The sequence below is a fragment of the Schistocerca americana genome, chromosome 3 (genome assembly GCF_021461395.2).
Source record: "Schistocerca americana isolate TAMUIC-IGC-003095 chromosome 3, iqSchAmer2.1, whole genome shotgun sequence".
Lineage (NCBI taxonomy): Eukaryota > Metazoa > Arthropoda > Insecta > Orthoptera > Acrididae > Schistocerca > Schistocerca americana.
In genome coordinates this window covers 751,627,395-751,646,806 of record NC_060121.1, presented here as the reverse complement: position 1 = coordinate 751,646,806, position 19,412 = coordinate 751,627,395, and the positions used below count along the sequence as shown (strand labels likewise).

Sequence of the window (19,412 nt, the reverse complement as noted above, 5' to 3'; positions counted from 1 at the left end):
GTTAATTCACCAACGTGCAACTCAATCCACGTTAGCACTAGTTTGGCTTTGTGACAATGTTGTGCCGGATGGTGAAATCACTTTTGGGGACGATATCAGCAACTGATTAGCAGGTGGTATGCAGATATGTTCATCTAGTCCACTGCTATCATGGAGGCTTGCCTTATAATACCGCCACAGATCCTAGGTGAATGTTCTCAATAATAAGACTGCCACACCATTCTGCAACTGTTGCTTGAAGCATGTTTCAAGCAGCTGTTCACCTGAATGATGGTGTATCTGGACACGACCATACACCTGGTGTAACAATGTTTCATCCAACCAGTCAACAAGTTTCTATTGATTCACAGTCTAATCTAGATCCTTTCCTGTCCACTTCAATTATAATTGACAATTTTGCTGGTGCAGGATCCAAACATCTGGAGATTGCCCATTACATATCACCATGTTTAACAATGTATGGGGCATCCATAATTGGAGTTCAGGTTCAAAATGACATAGAAAGAGAATCACTGCTCAGAAAGACAGCAAATTGACACAAAGGTAAGCTTTATGAAAAAGGTAATGACAAGTTGACCAGTAGATGGCACTGTCAGAATATACACACCAATAGACATGCAATTTGCATGGGAGACACCAAACATCACTGTCTACATGAAGGATCACATGCTGCTGATACAGCCCTTTTTTAAAAGAAGGGTGTGTGCCAGCAGCCCTGTGGAAGCTCAGGACAAAAGGTATTAGTCCGATATCTAAGGGTCTGGAGAAAATGATTACAAAATTTGAAGAGACAAGTCCTTTCTAAGTGCAATGTGGCAGTGGGAGGAAAGCGATCGCCCAGACGTCTGTTGGTGTGGCCACAGCATTCCAGGAGAGGTCGAGCGGTATTGTGCAGATATGCAGTATGTGGGGAATTATCCAAACATGGAATGTACCTGGGAGCACAGTGTATAAAATCCTTTTCTGCATTGCAGTTCATACAAAATCGCCCATGTTCAGGAATTGCTTCTTGCTGACAAGCCCGCAAGACAGATGTTCACTCGAATTTCTTGCTTGCATAGAAGTGGATAATGGAGTGTCCATGGAACATCCCATGGACAGATAAATCCCATTTTCATCTCCAGGGGGCATGTTCGTATACAATTTGATGAATGTGGACAGTAGAAAGTCCACACGCACATCAGTTGATAAAATTTCGTTCTGCAAAGATAATTGTGTGACCTGGGTTGACAGAATTGTTCATTGTAGGGCTGCATTTTTTCTAGACGTTGAGTCCTGCAGTACTGTACCTATACAGTCGCTGGTAAATGCCGTGAGAGTCTTGTACATTGTCGTTCCAACCATTCAGCAGCGTGAATGTGTGGGTAGGATCATTTTTATGCGAGATGACACTCCTATGCATGTGGCATAGCCAGTGAAACAGCTGCTGCAGAAGTATTTTGAAAATGCTGGGATTATTAGCTGTCATTTCCCAATAGCCTTGTCATAGAGATCACATGTTCTTCACCCGTGTGACTTGCTGGGGGATTGGAAAGATATTCTGTTCAGGGCTGCAGTTATGAAAGTAGCTTTGAGCAACATATTCTGAAGTGACCCCTGAGAGACACTGATATGTTGTGGATCGTGCTGTGCTTGATTTCAATTTGTGACAGATTAAAACTACATGCTGGGGTGAGACTCGAACTTGAGACATTTTGCCTTTTGCGAGCAAGTATTCTGACACCTGAGCAACTAAACATGACTCTCAACCCATCCTGTCTGTGCCTCATCTCCTATATCCCAAACTTTGCAGAAGCTCTCCTGTGGAACTTGAGGACTAGCACGCCTGGGAAAAAGACACTGCCGAGACATGGCTTAGCCACAGCCTGGGGGATGTGCCCAGAATGAAATTTTCACTCTGCAGCAGAAAGTGCACTGATATGAAGTAAGGCTGTGAGGACAGGTCATGAGTTGTGGTTGGATAGCTCAATAGGTACACCACTAGCTTGTGAAAGGCAAGGTCCTCAGTTTTAATCTGTGAGGAAGTTTCATATGGCACAATGGCATATTCTGCTGTAGAATGAAAATTTAATTCCTTAATGTACCACAGGTTGTGGCATGAGCTACACACACGCACACACACACTTATTTATTTAAAAATTGGTATAATTATGAGAGACATATAAAAGTATGTTAGCTTTTGGAATTACTAGTCCCTTCTTTGGTATTGGGGAGGATGGTTTGGAGAATTTAGAAAATGAAGAAAATGTCACTTGTTAAAAGGGACCAACCTGTTCGGGAAGCAAGAGATAAAAGGGAAGTGTCAAACAGTTGTTTGCCAATTTAATTGCTATGTATCAACTGTGAAAGTGTAGATCCAGTAAGTTTTCTTGAGGAATGACTACCACTGAATTGTTGCTTGACACCCAGTACTGTCGATGAACATTTTCCAAAGAATGACTCAACAAACCTGAGTGTTCGCTACATCATGTGGGCCATTTGGAACCTCTGGCTGGGTACTTGATTTCCTGAATTCTGAAGATGTATTTTTAAAATCATGGTGGAGATGAAGACAACATAACATGACAAAGAAATGCAACTAAGCTTCGGGGATGCATATTGACTTGGAGTTTGACATTGCACTTATTAGTGAAAAAAGTCTCATCTTGTGTTGGTTAGTACTGAAAAGTCGGTAGAAAGCAAGAACATTTTTATAGTAAATATCTTAGTAAGCAATGTTTGAGTCTTCACAAAAACAAATATTTCATCCTCTACTCAGTGAGAGAATTTAAATGGTAGTGTGATGAGCAATGACCTGTTGGATTACCACCTGTTCTGTTCCAGTGGTTTGTTTCAACAGGTGGTAAGTGGATGCTTCTCACTTGAGTTCGATGCTCATATTTAGAATATAGTGAAGTACAAGCAGTCCAAGGCATTAAGTAAAACTAGGTGTGACTTCAAAGATTTGAGTAAATGTGTTGCTTATATCTTTTATTTGTAATTAAATCTATTAACAGATTCTATGACACGACACTGAGAGTTCATGAGTTTGTTAACCAGCAAGCACTGTGTAATACTTCCGATGTATCATATACATGGTTTCAGAATAATTCCTTCAATTTTATAGTACATATATATATAATATGATGACTCCCTATCATGGTGTGGTCAGTATGAAATTTAGTGAAACTTCCTGTTGCAAGTAGATTTGGGAGTCAGTAAAGTTAGTGACTAATTTTTTGTGTAACATTAAGGTAGTAATTGCATCATATGTTCCAATATTGGTATCCTATGCAGATTTCCGGTTAAACCTCATATCTGGATCATATGTTCTTACCAATTTAAATTATAATGGAAAATCCATGATGGAATGTAACAATATTTGAGAAGTCTAGATGCTGAGTCGTGATAGGCACAACAAAAAGATTCACACAATTATAGCTTTTGGCCATTAAGGCCTTTGTCAGCAAAACACACACACACACACACACACACACACACACACATCTGCAATCTGAGTGTGGTTTCATTTGTCTGAGACTGTAGACGTGAGTGCAAGTGTGTGTGTGTGTGTGTGTGTGTGTGTGTGTGTGTGTGTGTGTGTGTTTTGCTGACAATGGCCTTAATGGCCGAAAGCTATAATTGTGTAAATCTTTTGTTGTGCCTACCACGGTTCAGCATCTCTGCTATATGGTGAGTAGCAACTTACCTTCTCTAATATTGTTAAAATTTAAATTATAGCTATTTAAGTTTCAGTTGATTTGTATTGTGTATTTAATTTTGGCTTTAACATCTGCAATGTGTAGTTTCATAAATTGATGTGACAATTTTGACGTGATTAGTAAGTGTAGGACAGTGTGTAATTCTGGTAAAGAAAACATTAATGCATTCAACTTATCTTTCATAACACATGAGAATGAGCAGAGTAAGTCCCATAAATTGTTTTGCTCGTTTGCAAGTATTCTGATAATTGTGCTCTAGGAATGTGAAACATACTGGCCGTTGCCCATGTAGTTTATTGTTGTTGAAACTTCGGATGTTGTGTGTTCTCTTGGGATACTGTTTTTGCATCATATATTCATTTCAGCAAACCCTTGAAAGTATTCGTCTCACCATGGCTTCATAGTGCTTGGAGTCATTGTCTTTTAGCCTTGCTCAAGCTCGCTCAGTGGACATGATCTATAAACACAAAATCAGAAATAAGTTTGAGCTGTACAAAGCTCAATAAATATGCAAATTTCAGGTTCTTTGTGATCATTACACTGTGTTGCTGAAGGGGAGGAATGAGTGCTGTAGTCCACATTGTGACAGTACAAACTATTGTTTGTAGTGACTGGTCCAGGCTACATTGGTCAAAAATAATTTATGGTCAGTGATCACTATATTTTTGCAGATTAATTTTATCAACTCCACAACTTCATTGTGTGCAATGTTTTGTAAAGGACTGTGTGCTGTTGAGATGCCTACAGTACATTGCCTTCTGTATTTTTACTCAGTGCTATTGCATTGTGACTTAAAAATAATGTTGGGCTGTCCGATATTCAGTTAAATGGTAGGAAACACAGATTAGATTCGATTCAGTTTTTGTTCCATAGACCCAAAAATAAGATGATTCTTGTGGGTGTGGAACTTGGCAGAAAGTATAACATAAAACATTTGAATATAATTATTACTATGGTCATTTGTCAGGAGATTGTCAAAATGGGTGAACACATTGTGGTAAACTAGAACAGCTAATATTTACAGAATTAACACAGTCAGAACAAAACAGCGTTGTGCACTATTAATAAATTTATCATTCACAAAATACCTAATTGCGGCTGTTTTGACAAAAGTGCTGTCAAAACTGAAATCTTAAGACATTTTTAGTTAAGCTGGCATAACAGTCTCTGTCAAGATACTCATCTATAAAGTAGGAGTTGCCTATCAGTCTTTCAAACTCTGTTCAAACCATACTTTATCTGAAACAGTTTTTGATGGCTGCTGGCAATTCATTGAAAATATGTGTTCCTGAATATTGGACCGCTTTTTGGACCAAGGTAAGTGATTTTAGGTCTTTATATAGATTGTTCTTGTTCCTAGTATTGCTACTATGTATTGAGCTATTGGTCGGAAATAGAGATATATTACTTGCAACAAATTTGATTAAGGAATAATGTAATGAGAAGCAGTTTTTAGAATACAAAGTTCCTTTAACATGATTCTATGTGATGTTCTCAAGTTTTCACCACAAATGATTCTTATCACACGCTTTTGCACCCTAAAAACTTTTGCTCGGTTTGGTGAGTTACCCCAGAATATGATCCTGTATGACATAATAGAATGAAAGTGAGCAAAGTATGCAATTTTTTTATATCTCCTACATCTGACTTCATTGTCATTGCAAATACAGATTTGTTTGGGCGCTTAAGCAATTCTGTGGTATCCCCTTCCCAACTTCATTTGTTATTGCGTTTCATGGTGTATACGAACCAGCAGACCCGGGAAAAACCTGGGAATTTTTCATTGTTTTGGTTTTCAGTTTGATTTTCGTAATTTTGGCTAGTGAGAACCAATATTCTAACAAAGGATATTACTGTATGCTGGTATTGCGGAATAATACTGCAGCAATAAGACATGAACAAGAGGAAAAAAAGGAAAATAATACTTAAGTTACAAAGAAAATGCTCCATATACGACAACAAAACACAATGCTCATACAAGTGTCTGCCAACAGCAAAATGTGTCAAAGGCTTTAGGAAGACTATGCAATGCTTCAGAACAACAAATTGCCTCAGATGAGCGTGATGTCACGACGGTTTACATTAGATTCCTTTGAGCAGTGGCGAGTGAGCTCATGCGCATGCGCAGTTGAGTTGCGTATGAGTAGTACCTTCTCCTGCTTCTGGTTATGGAAGTGTAGTTGTTAGCTGTATAAACAGTAGCATCAAGCAGCCAGATGCTACACGGAAAAATTTTACTGGCATGCCCAAGCTGCCAGATTCACTTATGCGCAACAGGCCCATATCTAGGGGGGGTGGAAGAGGGGAGGGGGCAATTTGGGGGGGGGGGGGTACAAATTCATATTCTTGAGGGGGGAAAAAAAACCTTGTTTCACGAAATGACTAGCATCCAGCGCACTTTGGTATATCGATTATTCGTATGATTTTGAAACACATCCCTGTTGGTTTTTGAACATTTTTGAACACATCCTGAGTTGATTTCTGAATGAATCAGAAGCTGATTTTTGAATGCGTGCATGTTGTACGTGATATGTCTGCCAGGGGAATCCCCGTCGCATCTAGAAGTAAACTTCCCTGCAGACTAAAGGGGATGAGGCCATACGAACTGAGCAGAATAAAGCCAAACGGGTGAATGCAAATTTTTGTTTGTGTGGTTGACTGGGTTTGCAAATGATCAGCGTTGTTATAGTTACTAGTGAAAGCCATAGATTCAGACTACCAGAGTGGAAATAACGACTAACAGGAATAACAGGCTCGAAAGATTACTTGTTATCTTCTCGGTGTACCCAAGAAAATGAAATTTTGATATAAAGTTTTTGGCCAGACTGCTACATTAGTAAGGGCCCTTTGTACAGTACCCGGCCAGCTGGCCTCAAGTTCTATTCTGGGATTAGTGCGGAAAACACATTGTGCGAGTGCCTAATAACGCCCAACCAGAGAATAAACGCGGGATAACTAAACCGGTGATTGTAGCTGGGTTAGTGAAGTTAACCGGAGAATAAGTTTTGATACGGGCATGAGTAGTTACAGAATTACTGATGACAAGATTGTTTCTTAGAACGAGGAAGGAGAAGGTGAGCAGCTGGAGCGTATGAATGAAATATGAAACTATTACCTAACATAAAGCTTTTTGCTTGTAGTAGGCCTAATAGGCATTTGATAGTGGTTCTTCGTGAATTGTATTCTGTCCAGTCGTAAAAATGACCATTTGCTCCAAAACAGTCTCGTTTATTCATTTATGGGGGGGGGGGGGGGGTGTATTACAATTGCTGCAATATTAGACAGGCCTATTTAGTTTTATCTAGCAGACAGTGACAAAATACACATAATCAGCTCCAGAAACACCACCAGTCTTGGGTACTATTTGTATTAACAGCTTTTCCATATTAGACAACGGCATTTCGTTTTTTCATGCAGCAAAAGTTTTGACGAACTTCGATGAGGTAATAGATACTTTCGCAGAAAAGAAAGAACGCTAGTACTTAAGGACTATAGAAATGTGAACTGTGTCTTACGTGTTTCTTATCTTTACTGGTTTTATGTATCCTATATTTAATTTTGTCACACACAACAGCAAGCTATTAACTAATAGGCAATAAAGAGTGCAAATTTTCTGAAGAGTTCTTGTTGTCCAGGTTACAGATAATCCCATCCAGTATTAATTGCGAGGGGGCAGGCTGTTAAACCAGCAGACTGGGAGCTGGTTAGGCACCACAGCACATTTTAATTTCCATTATCCTGAATATAGTTTGATGGCATCCATTACAAAATATACACTTTTGAAATCAACAGAGCGAAATACAGTGAATTGTGATAAGATGAGAATGCTGTGTGAAGCGGCGTGACACTGCACTTCGGCACACTAAAGCCCAATAACACGTCTTACATTTACTCAGGGGCATACGTTTTATCTATCAGACTCTGCAGAAAGATATGCGCTACAAAATGAACATTTTGTAAAAAGTCGATTTAATTTTTTGAGTCCCACTCAAACGCTGGAGGAAGGGGGGAGGAGGGGCACCACTATCTAGTATTGCCCCGGTTTGGAAATATCATAGATCCGTTACAGAGGACTCTTCAGTTGTAGTGGGGAGGAGGGTAGTCTCCATGTGACCCGTGTTTACGGTTAGTGATTTTTGCAGTTTCCTTTTCGTTCATTGCTCTCACGTCAAATGAAAACAAAACGAATTTCTGTGGCCAGGAGCTATCAGTGAATTAAAATATTCACATAATTATGGAAGGCTAAAATAAGTTATTATTTTCAGATTTTCTTTTATTTCCATCTTTATAACAGCCAAGTATTAATTGCCTCGCAGAACAATGAAGTTATTTTTGCCGGTTTGCTAAAGAAATTTGGTTTGTATTACTCGTTTCAGCTGAGGCAATCCATTTATTTGAAACAAAGTGTTTAATTCCACACTACTGGCTGCTTCTAACTGTTCGCTGCATTTCAAGTGCATGTTTTCATCCTCTAGCACGTATGGCATAATGCCATAATAAAGAACCAAACACGAGATAATATAGTACTGGTACTCCAAGAAAATTTACATCCGAATGTGCACTTTAAGCCCAATTATGCATTTTAGTATGGTTCACGAAATTTCAATGTTCTTGAAGTATCCTCTGATGTCTCGTTTCTTTTATGATGTAATGCAAGATCCTTCAATGTTTTACACGTACAATCATACATGCTACCTGTGTCATCGTAACTGCGCAAGTGCAGTGGGCCTTTTATCTGGCACTCTCGGGCAACTGATGAAACGAAGTTATTTTTAACAGGTCGCCGGGAAATATTGAGAGTGGTGGTTCAAAAAGCGTTACTTTGAAAGTAAATTTCGTTATACACAAGATGAACTATGTGCGAGAATGTACGATGAATTTCTTAAATCACAGTGTTTGACTCTCATTTAAAAATTAACTCTGTGAGGGATGATCATTTGAAGAATTTCTATCCCAGGTGATCAGACATTTATGTCGTTTGTAAAAATTTTAGTGGTATATTTGTGTGATGTGTCTTAAAGTGTAACGCGCGCAAAAAGATCAGCATTATGTATGAAAGCTTAAATTCTCTTGCAGCCGATTAATCTTGGAGACCAATATTACATGTGAAAGCTTTGCTTTTCTTGTAGCAACACTACGTACTTTAAACTATTGGCTACATCATGTTTCCTATGCTCTGGAAAGATCGCGTGACATGAGCTATGACCGGCTTAGGAAAGCACACGGCAATATAGATTTCAGTGCTTCGGAAAGTAACATGCGTTGTTTGCTGGAATTCGAATTATACTTTCGTAATACGAAAATATGCAGTGTACATATTGCTGTACATCACAGATCTTTCCAAAACTTTTCACCCGTTTATAAGACTGTAACAATTTGATGGATTGATAAGTTTTATTGTTCCGAGGAAGAGTACACCGTCAGTTAACACGGGAAAAGTGTGTTTTCACCCGGGAGAAAGTGTATTTTTGTCTGGGAAATCCACGAAAAATCCAGGAATTTTTTCCCTCTTCTGCGTATACACCCTGCGTTTGTAATCCCAGAAATTTAACACTGTCAACCTCTTCGATAGACATGCTTTCATATGTTACACATATTCTGGAAGGAAATCTCTCACAGGTTCTGCACTGCATACAGTGTGTCTTCTCAAAGTTTAATGACAGTGAATTAGCTTTCAACCATTTATTGTGAGTGAAAATTTGATAAGCAGCTATTTCTAAATCTGTACTTAGCTTTCTGCTTATTGCAATGTTTGTATCATCTGGCAGTGTAACAGACGAGAGGTCATTAATGTACACAAGAAAAAGCAATCGACCCAAGATGGAACCTTGAGGAACAACACATGTAAATAATTCCCAATCATATTAAGACTGACTGCCTACTGCACAGGTATTTTGCAGTGGCACCCTTTATTTCCTGTTAGATAAGGCTCAAACCATTTTGCAACATTGCCAGTGACACCATAATATTCTAATTTACTTAAGAGAATGCTGTCAATGATTTTTACAGTTCACAGAAAATGCCAGTACCCTGTAATTTATTATCCAATTAATTAAATGCATTCTCACCATAAGTGTAAATAGCTTTCTCTATATCAGAACCCTTAAAAAATTCCAAGCTGTGACTTGCTAAATATATTTACTTGCAGTCAGATGCTTAAGGAGACACTTGAACACAACCTTGTAGTATCTCTTTATCCCCTGTCTTGTAAAGGATTTTATGATGGATGCTACCACTTTGGGAGATGGGTCGTTTCCATTTTACTGAAATTACATTTAAAGACTGGTCTCAAGATACTCCATTGCACTGTTCACCGAACTTAATAACCCTAAGCTGTCAGTAACAGAAATGACGTACTTGTTTAAGAGGTTTGCAATACCACATCCACTTTTTACCAAAGGTTTTTGTAAATAACTATTAAGTTTTGCCTTAGATTTTCAAGAACCTCCTCAGAAAAGTAGCATGTTACTTCATTTTCATCTCCAGTGTGGTGGCACTCTTTGAGTTGAGTGAATATAGATTAGATTAAAAGGGTGTGTTTTGAAAAGGGCTTACTACAAATCACCATATCAATATTAAGAGAATGTTTGACTCCAGAGATTTCATGTCAGTGTGCACAATAATGTTGCTCTTCTTCAGAGTGCTTTTGTTGACTTCAAGTGAAAATCGCTGCTTGATGTTAATCTTTCAAATGTTCTTTCATTTTAATTAATTTTAAATGAGAAAAATAAATATTCAATAATGTTATAGTAAGCCAATGTGATTCTTTTCTTTGTAGTGTCAAATACTTTGGGATTCAAGTTTATTGTTTACTCTACCAGTAATTAAGATTTATTTCTATAGAAATACTTCACATCAGGTACCTGGAATCACGGGTATAAGAATTATATTATTTGTATTTTCTTTGACACAGGAAAACCCGCAACCTAGCCGGTGCCTGGGAATATTTGGCTTGAGCATCTACACCACAGAGCAGCAGCTGCATCACATCATGTCAAAATATGGGCCTGTGGAAAGGGTTCAGGTTGTTATTGATGCAAAGGTGTGTGCTTGTGCGCGTGCACTTTTGTGGGCGCAAGTTGGGTTTCATATTAAACTTAGAAAGTTATTTTTATTTGGTTTAATTATTTCAAATTAGAATCTCAAGATTCATTTTCAACAATATTATGAAAAGGATAGATTGTTTCTCACCTTAAAGTTGAAAAATTGAATTGCAGACAGGCACAACAAAGACACTTAGACATTAAGTTCTCACCTAAACATTGAGCTCTCTCCCAAAACCATGACCAGAGAGGAAAACACACATAGAAGCAAGCACACATCACGCTCTAGACTGCTCTCTCCACTCAAAACGCAGTTGTTGCTCATTGAGTGGAAGCAGCAGTCCAATCGGGACAGGAAGGGGGAGGGATAGCAGGGTACGAGGGAGGGGGGGGGGGGGGGTTAGCACAGTCTTGAGGAGTGTGTAGGGTGTAGGTGACGGGATGAGGCTGCCAAGTGCAGTGTTAGGTGGCTGTGAGGAAGGGATTAATGAGGGAGTGCAAAAAGAGAGGAACAGAGAATGTGAAAATACTGGAGGGTATGTTGGCATAGAATAGTGTACAACGGGGGTTAGGGGGGATGTGAATTGGGAGGAGGCATAAGACGAGGACAGAAACCGTTGGGTGGAGGTTGTGGAGGCAGTAGGTTAATGTAGGTTGAGGCCAGGATGTTTTTGGCAGTGGAGAATGTATTGTCAGGCTAACTCCCATCAGCACAGATCAGAAAACTGGTGGTGGAGGGGAGGATCCAGAAGGCCTGGGTTCTGAAGCAGCCATTAAAATCGTGTTAGTTCAGCTGCATGTTGTGCTACTGAGTGGTCCATGTCATTCTTGGTGACAGTTTGGCAGTGGCCATTCATTCTGGTGGACAGTTGGTTGGTAGTCAGACCAGCATAAAAACTGTTCAAAGATTGCAGCGGAGCTGGTATATGACATGGCTGCTTTCACAAATGGCCCAGTCTCTGAAGGGGTAGGGTAAGCCCATGACAGGACTGGAGTAGGAAGTAGTGGGTGGGTGGATTGTGCAAGTCTTGCACCTGAGTCTTCCATAGGGACATAACTGTGGTAAGTGGTTCTGGTTAGGGGAGGCATAGGGATGGACAAAGATGTTGCGGAAGTTTGTTGGGTGGCAGAAGACCACTTTAGGAGGGATTGGAAGGATCTTGGGTAGGATATTCCTTGTTCCAGGGGATAATGATTGCTATTCAAAGCCCTGATGAAGCATGTAGTTAAATTGGTATTTGGTGAAAAATGTGGCACTCCATTGTAGCTAGTTCTTGGGGTTGTCAAAGGATTGAGGGTGTGGGGATACGACATACCTTGCCTCACCCAATCCATAGCACCATCCAATTGTGATCCTCCTGCTTTCCCCCTCACCCCGCCTCTCACCTAACCAACCCCTGGTCACCTTTCAGGAATTCCTTATCACCAACTTGGCCTCACCAAGGTCCCGTTCTAAGAACACCAACTTTACAGTAGAAGGAGGGTCAGCCATACATAGATCGTGACCTACCTGATCATCCTCCGTGTGCACAAAGGTTCCACCACTGTTGTTACGAATCACAGTTGCTACCTGGTGGAAGCCTCTGCCAGTTGTCTGACTCCTCTACCAATAAACTGTGCCACAATGGTCCCATCCCAGTAGTCCAACATGACCACCAATCCACGCTTAAAGCCTTAGATCTTTTTCAGAAAGTTTCCCACGAATCCAGTTTCCTCCTTGCCCCTATGAGACCAGCACACCCATCTCCTATGTACTCCCCAAAATATGCAACACCAACAATACTGGATGCCCCATTGAAGCTGGTTATTGTACTCCCACTGAAAGAACTGACAAACACCTGTAGCCAGTTGTGTGAAACCCAACCTCCCACATCTGAGACCAGTCACTCCCTTCAGACTCCCCACAATCCCTACTTCTTTACCTCCTGTATCCCAGATTGCATTGTTGATGCCACTTTCCTTAACACAAACATCCCTCATTTCCATAGTCTTGTTGCTATTGAACATGTCCTCCAGAGTGCATCCCCACCACCTCATTTGTCATACACCTTACTGACTTTATCCTCACACACTACTGCTTCTCCTTTGAAGGGAAGATACATAAACAAATCTGCAGTACAGCCCTGAGCACCCATCTGGCACCCTGCTATGCCAACCTGTTTATGGGCAGTGTAGAGAACACCTTCCTAGCCTCCAAAAAACCCAAATCCCTGGTCTGGCTCATGTTAATTGTTGATACCTCTGTGATATGGATTCATGGCCAAGATACCCTATCCTCATTCATCACAAGCTGATCACCTTGTCTCCCATCCACTTCATCTGGTCGTCTTGAACCCAGTGTGTCACCTTCTTGCACATTGACCGACTCCTGTCTGATAGCACCATCCTAATTTCTGTCCACATTAAATCTATCGGAAATAGCATTTAGACAGCTACCATCGCTTCCCTGCCAAAAAAATCTCTCCACACAGACTCCCCCACCCCACAGGATGGTGTACTCAGTGACAATGACTCCCTTGCCCATTGTGTTGGAGGTTTCACAAAGGCCTCCGAATACTGGTGCCATCCCTCTAGGCTTAGTCCACAGACAGATTACATGTACTTTATTCCTACACACTCCTGTCTTCCCACCACCCTCAAGAGCCAGCTGTTGAGGAGTTCACCTTTCATCACCCAATATCATTGCAGACTGTTAAAGTTAAACCACGTGTTTCTTAGTCAGGGTTTTGAATGCGTTATTGTGCCATGAAATGTAGGACATCCTACTTGGTCCAACCATTCGATACTATGTATTCCAGTCCTGTTGCAGGCTTATCCTTCCCCGTCAAGAGGCTGGGCCACCCGTGAAAGCAGCCATGTCGTATACCAGCTCTGCTGCAATCATTTGCACAGGTTTTTACGTTGGTGTGAATGCCAACCAGCTGTCCACTGCCAAACTGTGGTCAAGAGCAAAGTAGACAAATGAGGCTGAACATAATGTGCTGCTTCAGAATCCATGCCATCTGGATCCTCACCTCCACGACCAGCTTTTCTGAAATGCTCGTATGGGAGTTATCCTTGGAATACATTCTATCTATCTATATCCAGATCCTGCTCCAGCTACTGCCGGGTCTGGGTGCTGACAAGTCCTCTCCATTTGGCTCGGTCCTCCCTCCACTTTTCTTCTTCCACTTGCTGCCAGGTCACACCTCTCCTTTCCACAGATATTCTCACTCCCTTTTCCCATCATGTTCTTGGGCGCTCTCTAGGTCTCTTTCCATCCATCTTTAGTTCTTCCATAATTTTGGGAAGTCTCTGCCCATGCACCCTCTTAACATGCCCATATCATCTTAATCTCTTTTTCAATTTCTTCTCACATACTTTTTGGTTTAAGGTCGTTTCTAACCTCTACATTCCTTACTATGTCCATTCTTGTTTTTCCCTTAACTGCTCTGAGAAATTTCATTTCCCTTGCTTGCAGTGTGCTATAGTCCCTTTCTGTCATTGTCCATGTTCCTCCAACATAGGTGACAATAGGGAAGTAATAATTCTTATACATAAGGAGTTTTGCTTTTTCTGAAACTTCCTTATTCCAAATCAGATCTCTTATTGTTTGGTAGAAATTGCCTCCCTTCTGTAACCTCCTATTAATTTCGTTGTTTATTCTTCCATCCCTACATATTTCACTCCCTAAATAAGTGAAACTTTCTACCACTTTTAGAGGTTCTCCATTCAAGATAATATTTCTGTTGATACCTTTCTCTCTTCCAAATACCATTAATTCACTCTTATCTTTATTTTTAATCCAAACCTTTTCATTATTTCCTTCCACGCATGAAGTTGTAACTGTACATCTACCTCTTTATCACCCATGTTACCATATCATCTGCAAAAATCATATTTTTGTCTTTTTCTTTTACTAGATCTTTAACTGCCCTTTTCATTCCCTCCATCACAACATTAAAAAGTGCAGGAGATTGAATACTTCCTTGCTTAAGTCCTTGTCTTGTTTCGAAGTATTCAGAGTTCGCCAATGGTGTTCTAATTGTACAATTGCGTCCTCTGTACATTGTCTTTATTACATTAATGTATCCATCTTCTATATTTATCTTCTTCTTTTCTTCCCAGAGACTTTCCCTGTTAACTTAGTCATATGCCTTTTCTATGTCTATAAAAACCATTATCACTCTTTTGTTATACTCCCAACTTTTTTCCATCAGTTGACGGGTAGAAAATATCAGGTCGATCGTGCTTCTTCCTTTCCTAAACCCATGCTGTTCTTCACTCAGCTCCTTTTCTATCTTTTCACTTATTCGATTTACTAAAATTCTTTCAAAAATCTTGACGTATGACTCATAAGGGTTATTCCTCTGTAGTTTTTACAAACTCTTTTATTGCCTTTGTTGAAGATGGGAACAATTCTCCACTTCCAAAATCATTCCGGACTGAATAACCCATTCTCTGGTACCAAAATCATTCTGGCTGTAACCATTTGTCCTCACACCCTCCACAGAACAGTTAATGGCCCTATCCTATCACCTTCCAATTCACATCCCCTCACTATGATTGTGCACTGCTGTCTACCAGTGCACCTACTGGTCTTTTACCCTTCTCGACTTCTCTCGATTTATGCTTCCCCCCTTCCTCTCCTACAGCCCACCAGTGCTGCACCGGACAGTCTTATCCTGCCACCTAGTCCCTTCACACTCCTCCAGGCAGTGCTGACACCCCCCCCCCCCCCCCCAAATGCCACTATCCCTACCATGTCACTGGCCAAATCTGGACTGTTGTTTTCACTTGATGGTCACATTTGCAATCTGGTTTGCTTGTGTGAATGTGTGTGTGCACTTTCTGAAGAAGGCTTTTGCTGGAAACTCGTTGTGGAACAGTCTCTTCATTGTGCCTGTCTCACTTTAACATAACAATCTGTCCACTTCATAATATTATTACAACCTGAACTTTTTATGGTAAGGATCACATTCATAATTTTAACATAAAGTTTTCTAATATAATACTGCTGTATGAATTAACTCAAGCATTTTTGTGTGCAACTTTGAAAGTCTGTATAATGTTAAGATTTGGGATGTGATATATTGACAATAACTACTGGCAGTCATTGTTCGAGACATCAACCATGTTCTTTTACTATTGGTGTTGTGAAAATTTCAATTTAACGATTTATTATTTTTGTTTTAGACTGGTAGGTCCCGTGGGTTCTCATTTGTGTACTTTGAAAGTGCTGAGGATGCAAAGGTGGCTAAAGAACAATGTACAGGAATGGAAATTGATGGAAGACGAATTAGAGTAGACTTTTCAATCACACAGAGAGCCCATACACCTACACCAGGGATTTACATGGGCAAACCTACATAGTGAGTAAACAATTTTACTTCAGTAGATAATGCTAAATTGTCATTTGTGTCTTGACTGAACTATAATATGTGTATGACAATTAAATTTTGTGCTACACAACTTAAGATTAGGACTACTTAAGAACTAAAGGGATTTGGAAATGTAAAAATTTGCTACTACATATTAGTCAACAAAATATTTTACTGCAGTAGATATTAATTTTAGTTTAAATTAAACTTATATTTAATTAAACTCCAATATTGCACTATTCCATCAGTTTAATGTTTGTTTCAGTTTGACTGATGGCAGGGGCCAGTGGGGTGGTAGACAGAAAGGCGACAAGTGAGTGTCTTTTTTTATTTTTTGTCTTAATATACTTGTCTGTTTGAGGTGTGGTGAAATGAACCACTATACCAGAAGTAGTTGTGTTTTAAAGAAACTGTCTCATTTCTGTGTATCACTCCACTCAGTGTTAAGTCCATTGCTCAGCATATTAAAAACAACCCCCCTACACACACACACACACACACACACACACACACACACACACACACACACACACACACACACAATTTATTTAGTGCTTGTAAGTATAATGGGACTGCTGAATATAAATTTCATACATATTCATGTTTTGTGGTAATATTAAAATATGTGTTAGTTACAAAATAGAGCAGCTCACAGTAATTTAAAGCAAGCGACTTTTATGTGGAAGATACTAGTCAAAAAGGCTTTTCTTTGAAACTATCACTGTTGTGTTGGCATATATTCCTGAATATGACAGCTGTAGCATTCTGCCTTTTCCTTATGCTTCAATGAACACTGTATCTGTTGTGCCATTTTTGTGTGAGGAAATTTTAGCCAGTGTTGGTATCCCCCCCCCCCCCCCCCCCCCCTCTTGTGATTAGTAAATTAGTAAGTAAAAATTATCATCATCATTATTAAGAAAGCTGATGATTTCTACGACATCCACATTGCTTAACAAAGCTGTTATACTTTGCCTTGTTGGTTTGGGAGTAATGAAGTCAAATCGAGTGCCCTTTTGCAGCCATATAATTACAGCGAAATCTGTCTTAAATGTAGATAAGCACTATCTCCATTGTCTATATTTACTTGTTCCTGTGTTACGTGGTTTAGCAATGACCAGTTTTAGAAACTGGTATTCATTTCAGTGTGATGGTATTATTGTTACATACCAGAAGCTGTGCTTATCTCTTTAAAAAAATTAATCTAAGGAAACAAACAGAGTTGGCTGACTCTGTATCAAAATAATCAATTCCCCAGTTGATTGTTCCACCAGCTGTTATTATATTTTTATCTTGGCACCTATATTGTTTCTGGTAGTGCTTTATTGAGCTGCTTGTTTGGGCTTTCATTAAATGGGCTTTAAAATTTTTGTCCTTTTATGAAGGTAAAGAATGAGGTATCCATCAAATGTAGCTATATTATGTTGCCTGCCTTATTTAAGCATCAATCTTTTTAATGTGCTAATCAGTAATGTTATATTTACAGTGATTATTATGGTGGTTACCGAGGTGGTGGAGGCTATAGAGGTAGATCACCATCCCCGTATTATCGCAGACGTCGATACGAACGCTCTCGTTCCCGTTCATATTCTCCACGTAAGTACTGAAAGTCAATATTTGAGTAATAAAGAGTTAAAATTCATCCGTATCAGTAATGTAGTTGTTGAATTGTGAAGATTTTATCATTTCTTTCCGTGTGTTTATTGACATAACATTTTGTACGGTTATTACAGGTCGATATTAAGCGCCTAAGAAGGAGATTGGGGCTACTCATGGATAATCTGCTATTCATAACATTGTTCCCATATATCGGCTGGCAATAATATGTTAGTCTCCTTTGAGGGAGAGTTTCATTTCTGATGTAGTTATTTAGTAGCCAGCACTTGTGTCAGCTTCTGTTAAGTGCTGTAGGACGATTTAAATTTCACCGTTTAAAGTTTTTAGACGGGAACACTGTTTTTAAGTTTTCAGTAACATTTGTTGCCATAGTTTGAGAAGCGTATTACAATTCATTGGCAACAGAAGTTTTGTGTTCAGTTTATGTGCCTTGATGTAATTGACAAGTTCATTTTTATGACATTCTCATAATAGATATGTTGTATTTTAATCTTAGTTTTTTCATCTGTTCTTTTGTTGCTGCATATAAGTTTTAAATAGCTAATAAAGTCAGCATTAATTTATGTAATTATCACTTCAAAAGACTTCCATTGGATTCATTCTCAAGAAAATACCTTTTTTCATTAAACTTTTTGGCACAGAATCAATGTTTTTGTTGTGTTGATCTTTGAATGTAAAATCAGTTTCCCTTTTACCATGCCTGTATCAATAGAATAAATATCAGTTTGAATTTGTATTACTTCTAACATGTTTGTTTTTATTTTTTGTAAGGTGTGAAGCAAGAGGTGTAGGCTGAAAATTGGGTTTGAAGTATCTTCTGGGGAAGAATACTGAAATGAAAAACCAAGTTTGAATATTGAAGAATGAAAAGAATGTCAGAAATATCATAGAAAGTCCGAAGTGTTTCAAGCAACTTCAGTTGCAAGAAATTTCCAGCTTTTCTTTTAGAATCGCAAGAGTCATTGAATTTTCAAGTTAGTTGTTCGACAGAAAAGAAAAACTGAAGCATGAAGCGTGAAGGGAGTGACAGGTTGCGAAAATGGAAAACATGAAACCGAAGACAAGAAAAGACTGTAAGTTCTGGGGTGGTTGAAGGGCATATTAGTAGGATGTGACACACAATACTGTGGGACAGCATTTTGAAAACTGAAATGCTCCAAAATCTACTATAATTGTACATAAAGTTGTCAGTGACTTTACACTGTGGACTTGTAACATACACATCAAACAAATGGTTAGGTGGTTGACAATAATTCAATATGTGTAACCCTATAATAAATGAATGTGAATTGAGATGTTAAATGTCATAGGCACAATACACAGCACCAGGTGTTGGTCTGCAATAAACCATTATACTTAGAGTTCAGATAGCCTACATTTCCTTACAGTACAAAGACAGTGAAACCACACTAACTTCCACGTTATTCCTTTGTGAACTGATGCATGAAAGTGCAAATTATTTTGATACGTACGTCACTGAATATATTGATGGGGTGGGGTATTTGAAAGCCTCTGAAAATTCCCTCCATTTTTTGAGAAGGTTTAACAGCTGTGAAATTCAGGTGACTTGTAAGCAGGTGGGAATTGGATTTCTCACTGTCACTTGACAATAGAATTGTTATTACAATTGGAGTCCAGTCTTTCAGGCTAGTTTGGACCATATTGTATATGAAAATTTTTATACTGGTCACATC

At 39.2% G+C, this 19,412-nt stretch overlaps 1 protein-coding gene across 4 annotated transcripts in view; it reads left to right on the top strand.

Moving 5' to 3' along the window:
- The window catches only part of LOC124605163 (transformer-2 protein homolog alpha), a 55,228-nt gene extending 36,146 nt beyond the window's left edge, over window positions 1–19,082 (top strand). The window contains exons 4-8 of one of the 4 annotated variants that reach the window (XM_047136644.1): window positions 10,615–10,743; window positions 15,920–16,095; window positions 16,370–16,417; window positions 17,588–17,699; window positions 18,491–19,082. In XM_047136644.1, coding sequence (XP_046992600.1) covers window positions 10,615–10,743; window positions 15,920–16,095; window positions 16,370–16,417; window positions 17,588–17,699; window positions 18,491–18,514 — 489 coding nt within the window. In that variant the 3' untranslated portion in view covers window positions 18,515–19,082. Of the gene's footprint in view, window positions 1–10,614; window positions 10,744–15,919; window positions 16,096–16,369; window positions 16,418–17,587; window positions 17,700–17,834; window positions 18,465–18,490 lie in introns of those variants that run through there. The other 3 variants (XM_047136645.1, XM_047136646.1, XM_047136647.1) reach the window with 3 other exon arrangements.
- The last annotated feature ends 330 nt before the right edge of the window (window positions 19,083–19,412 follow it).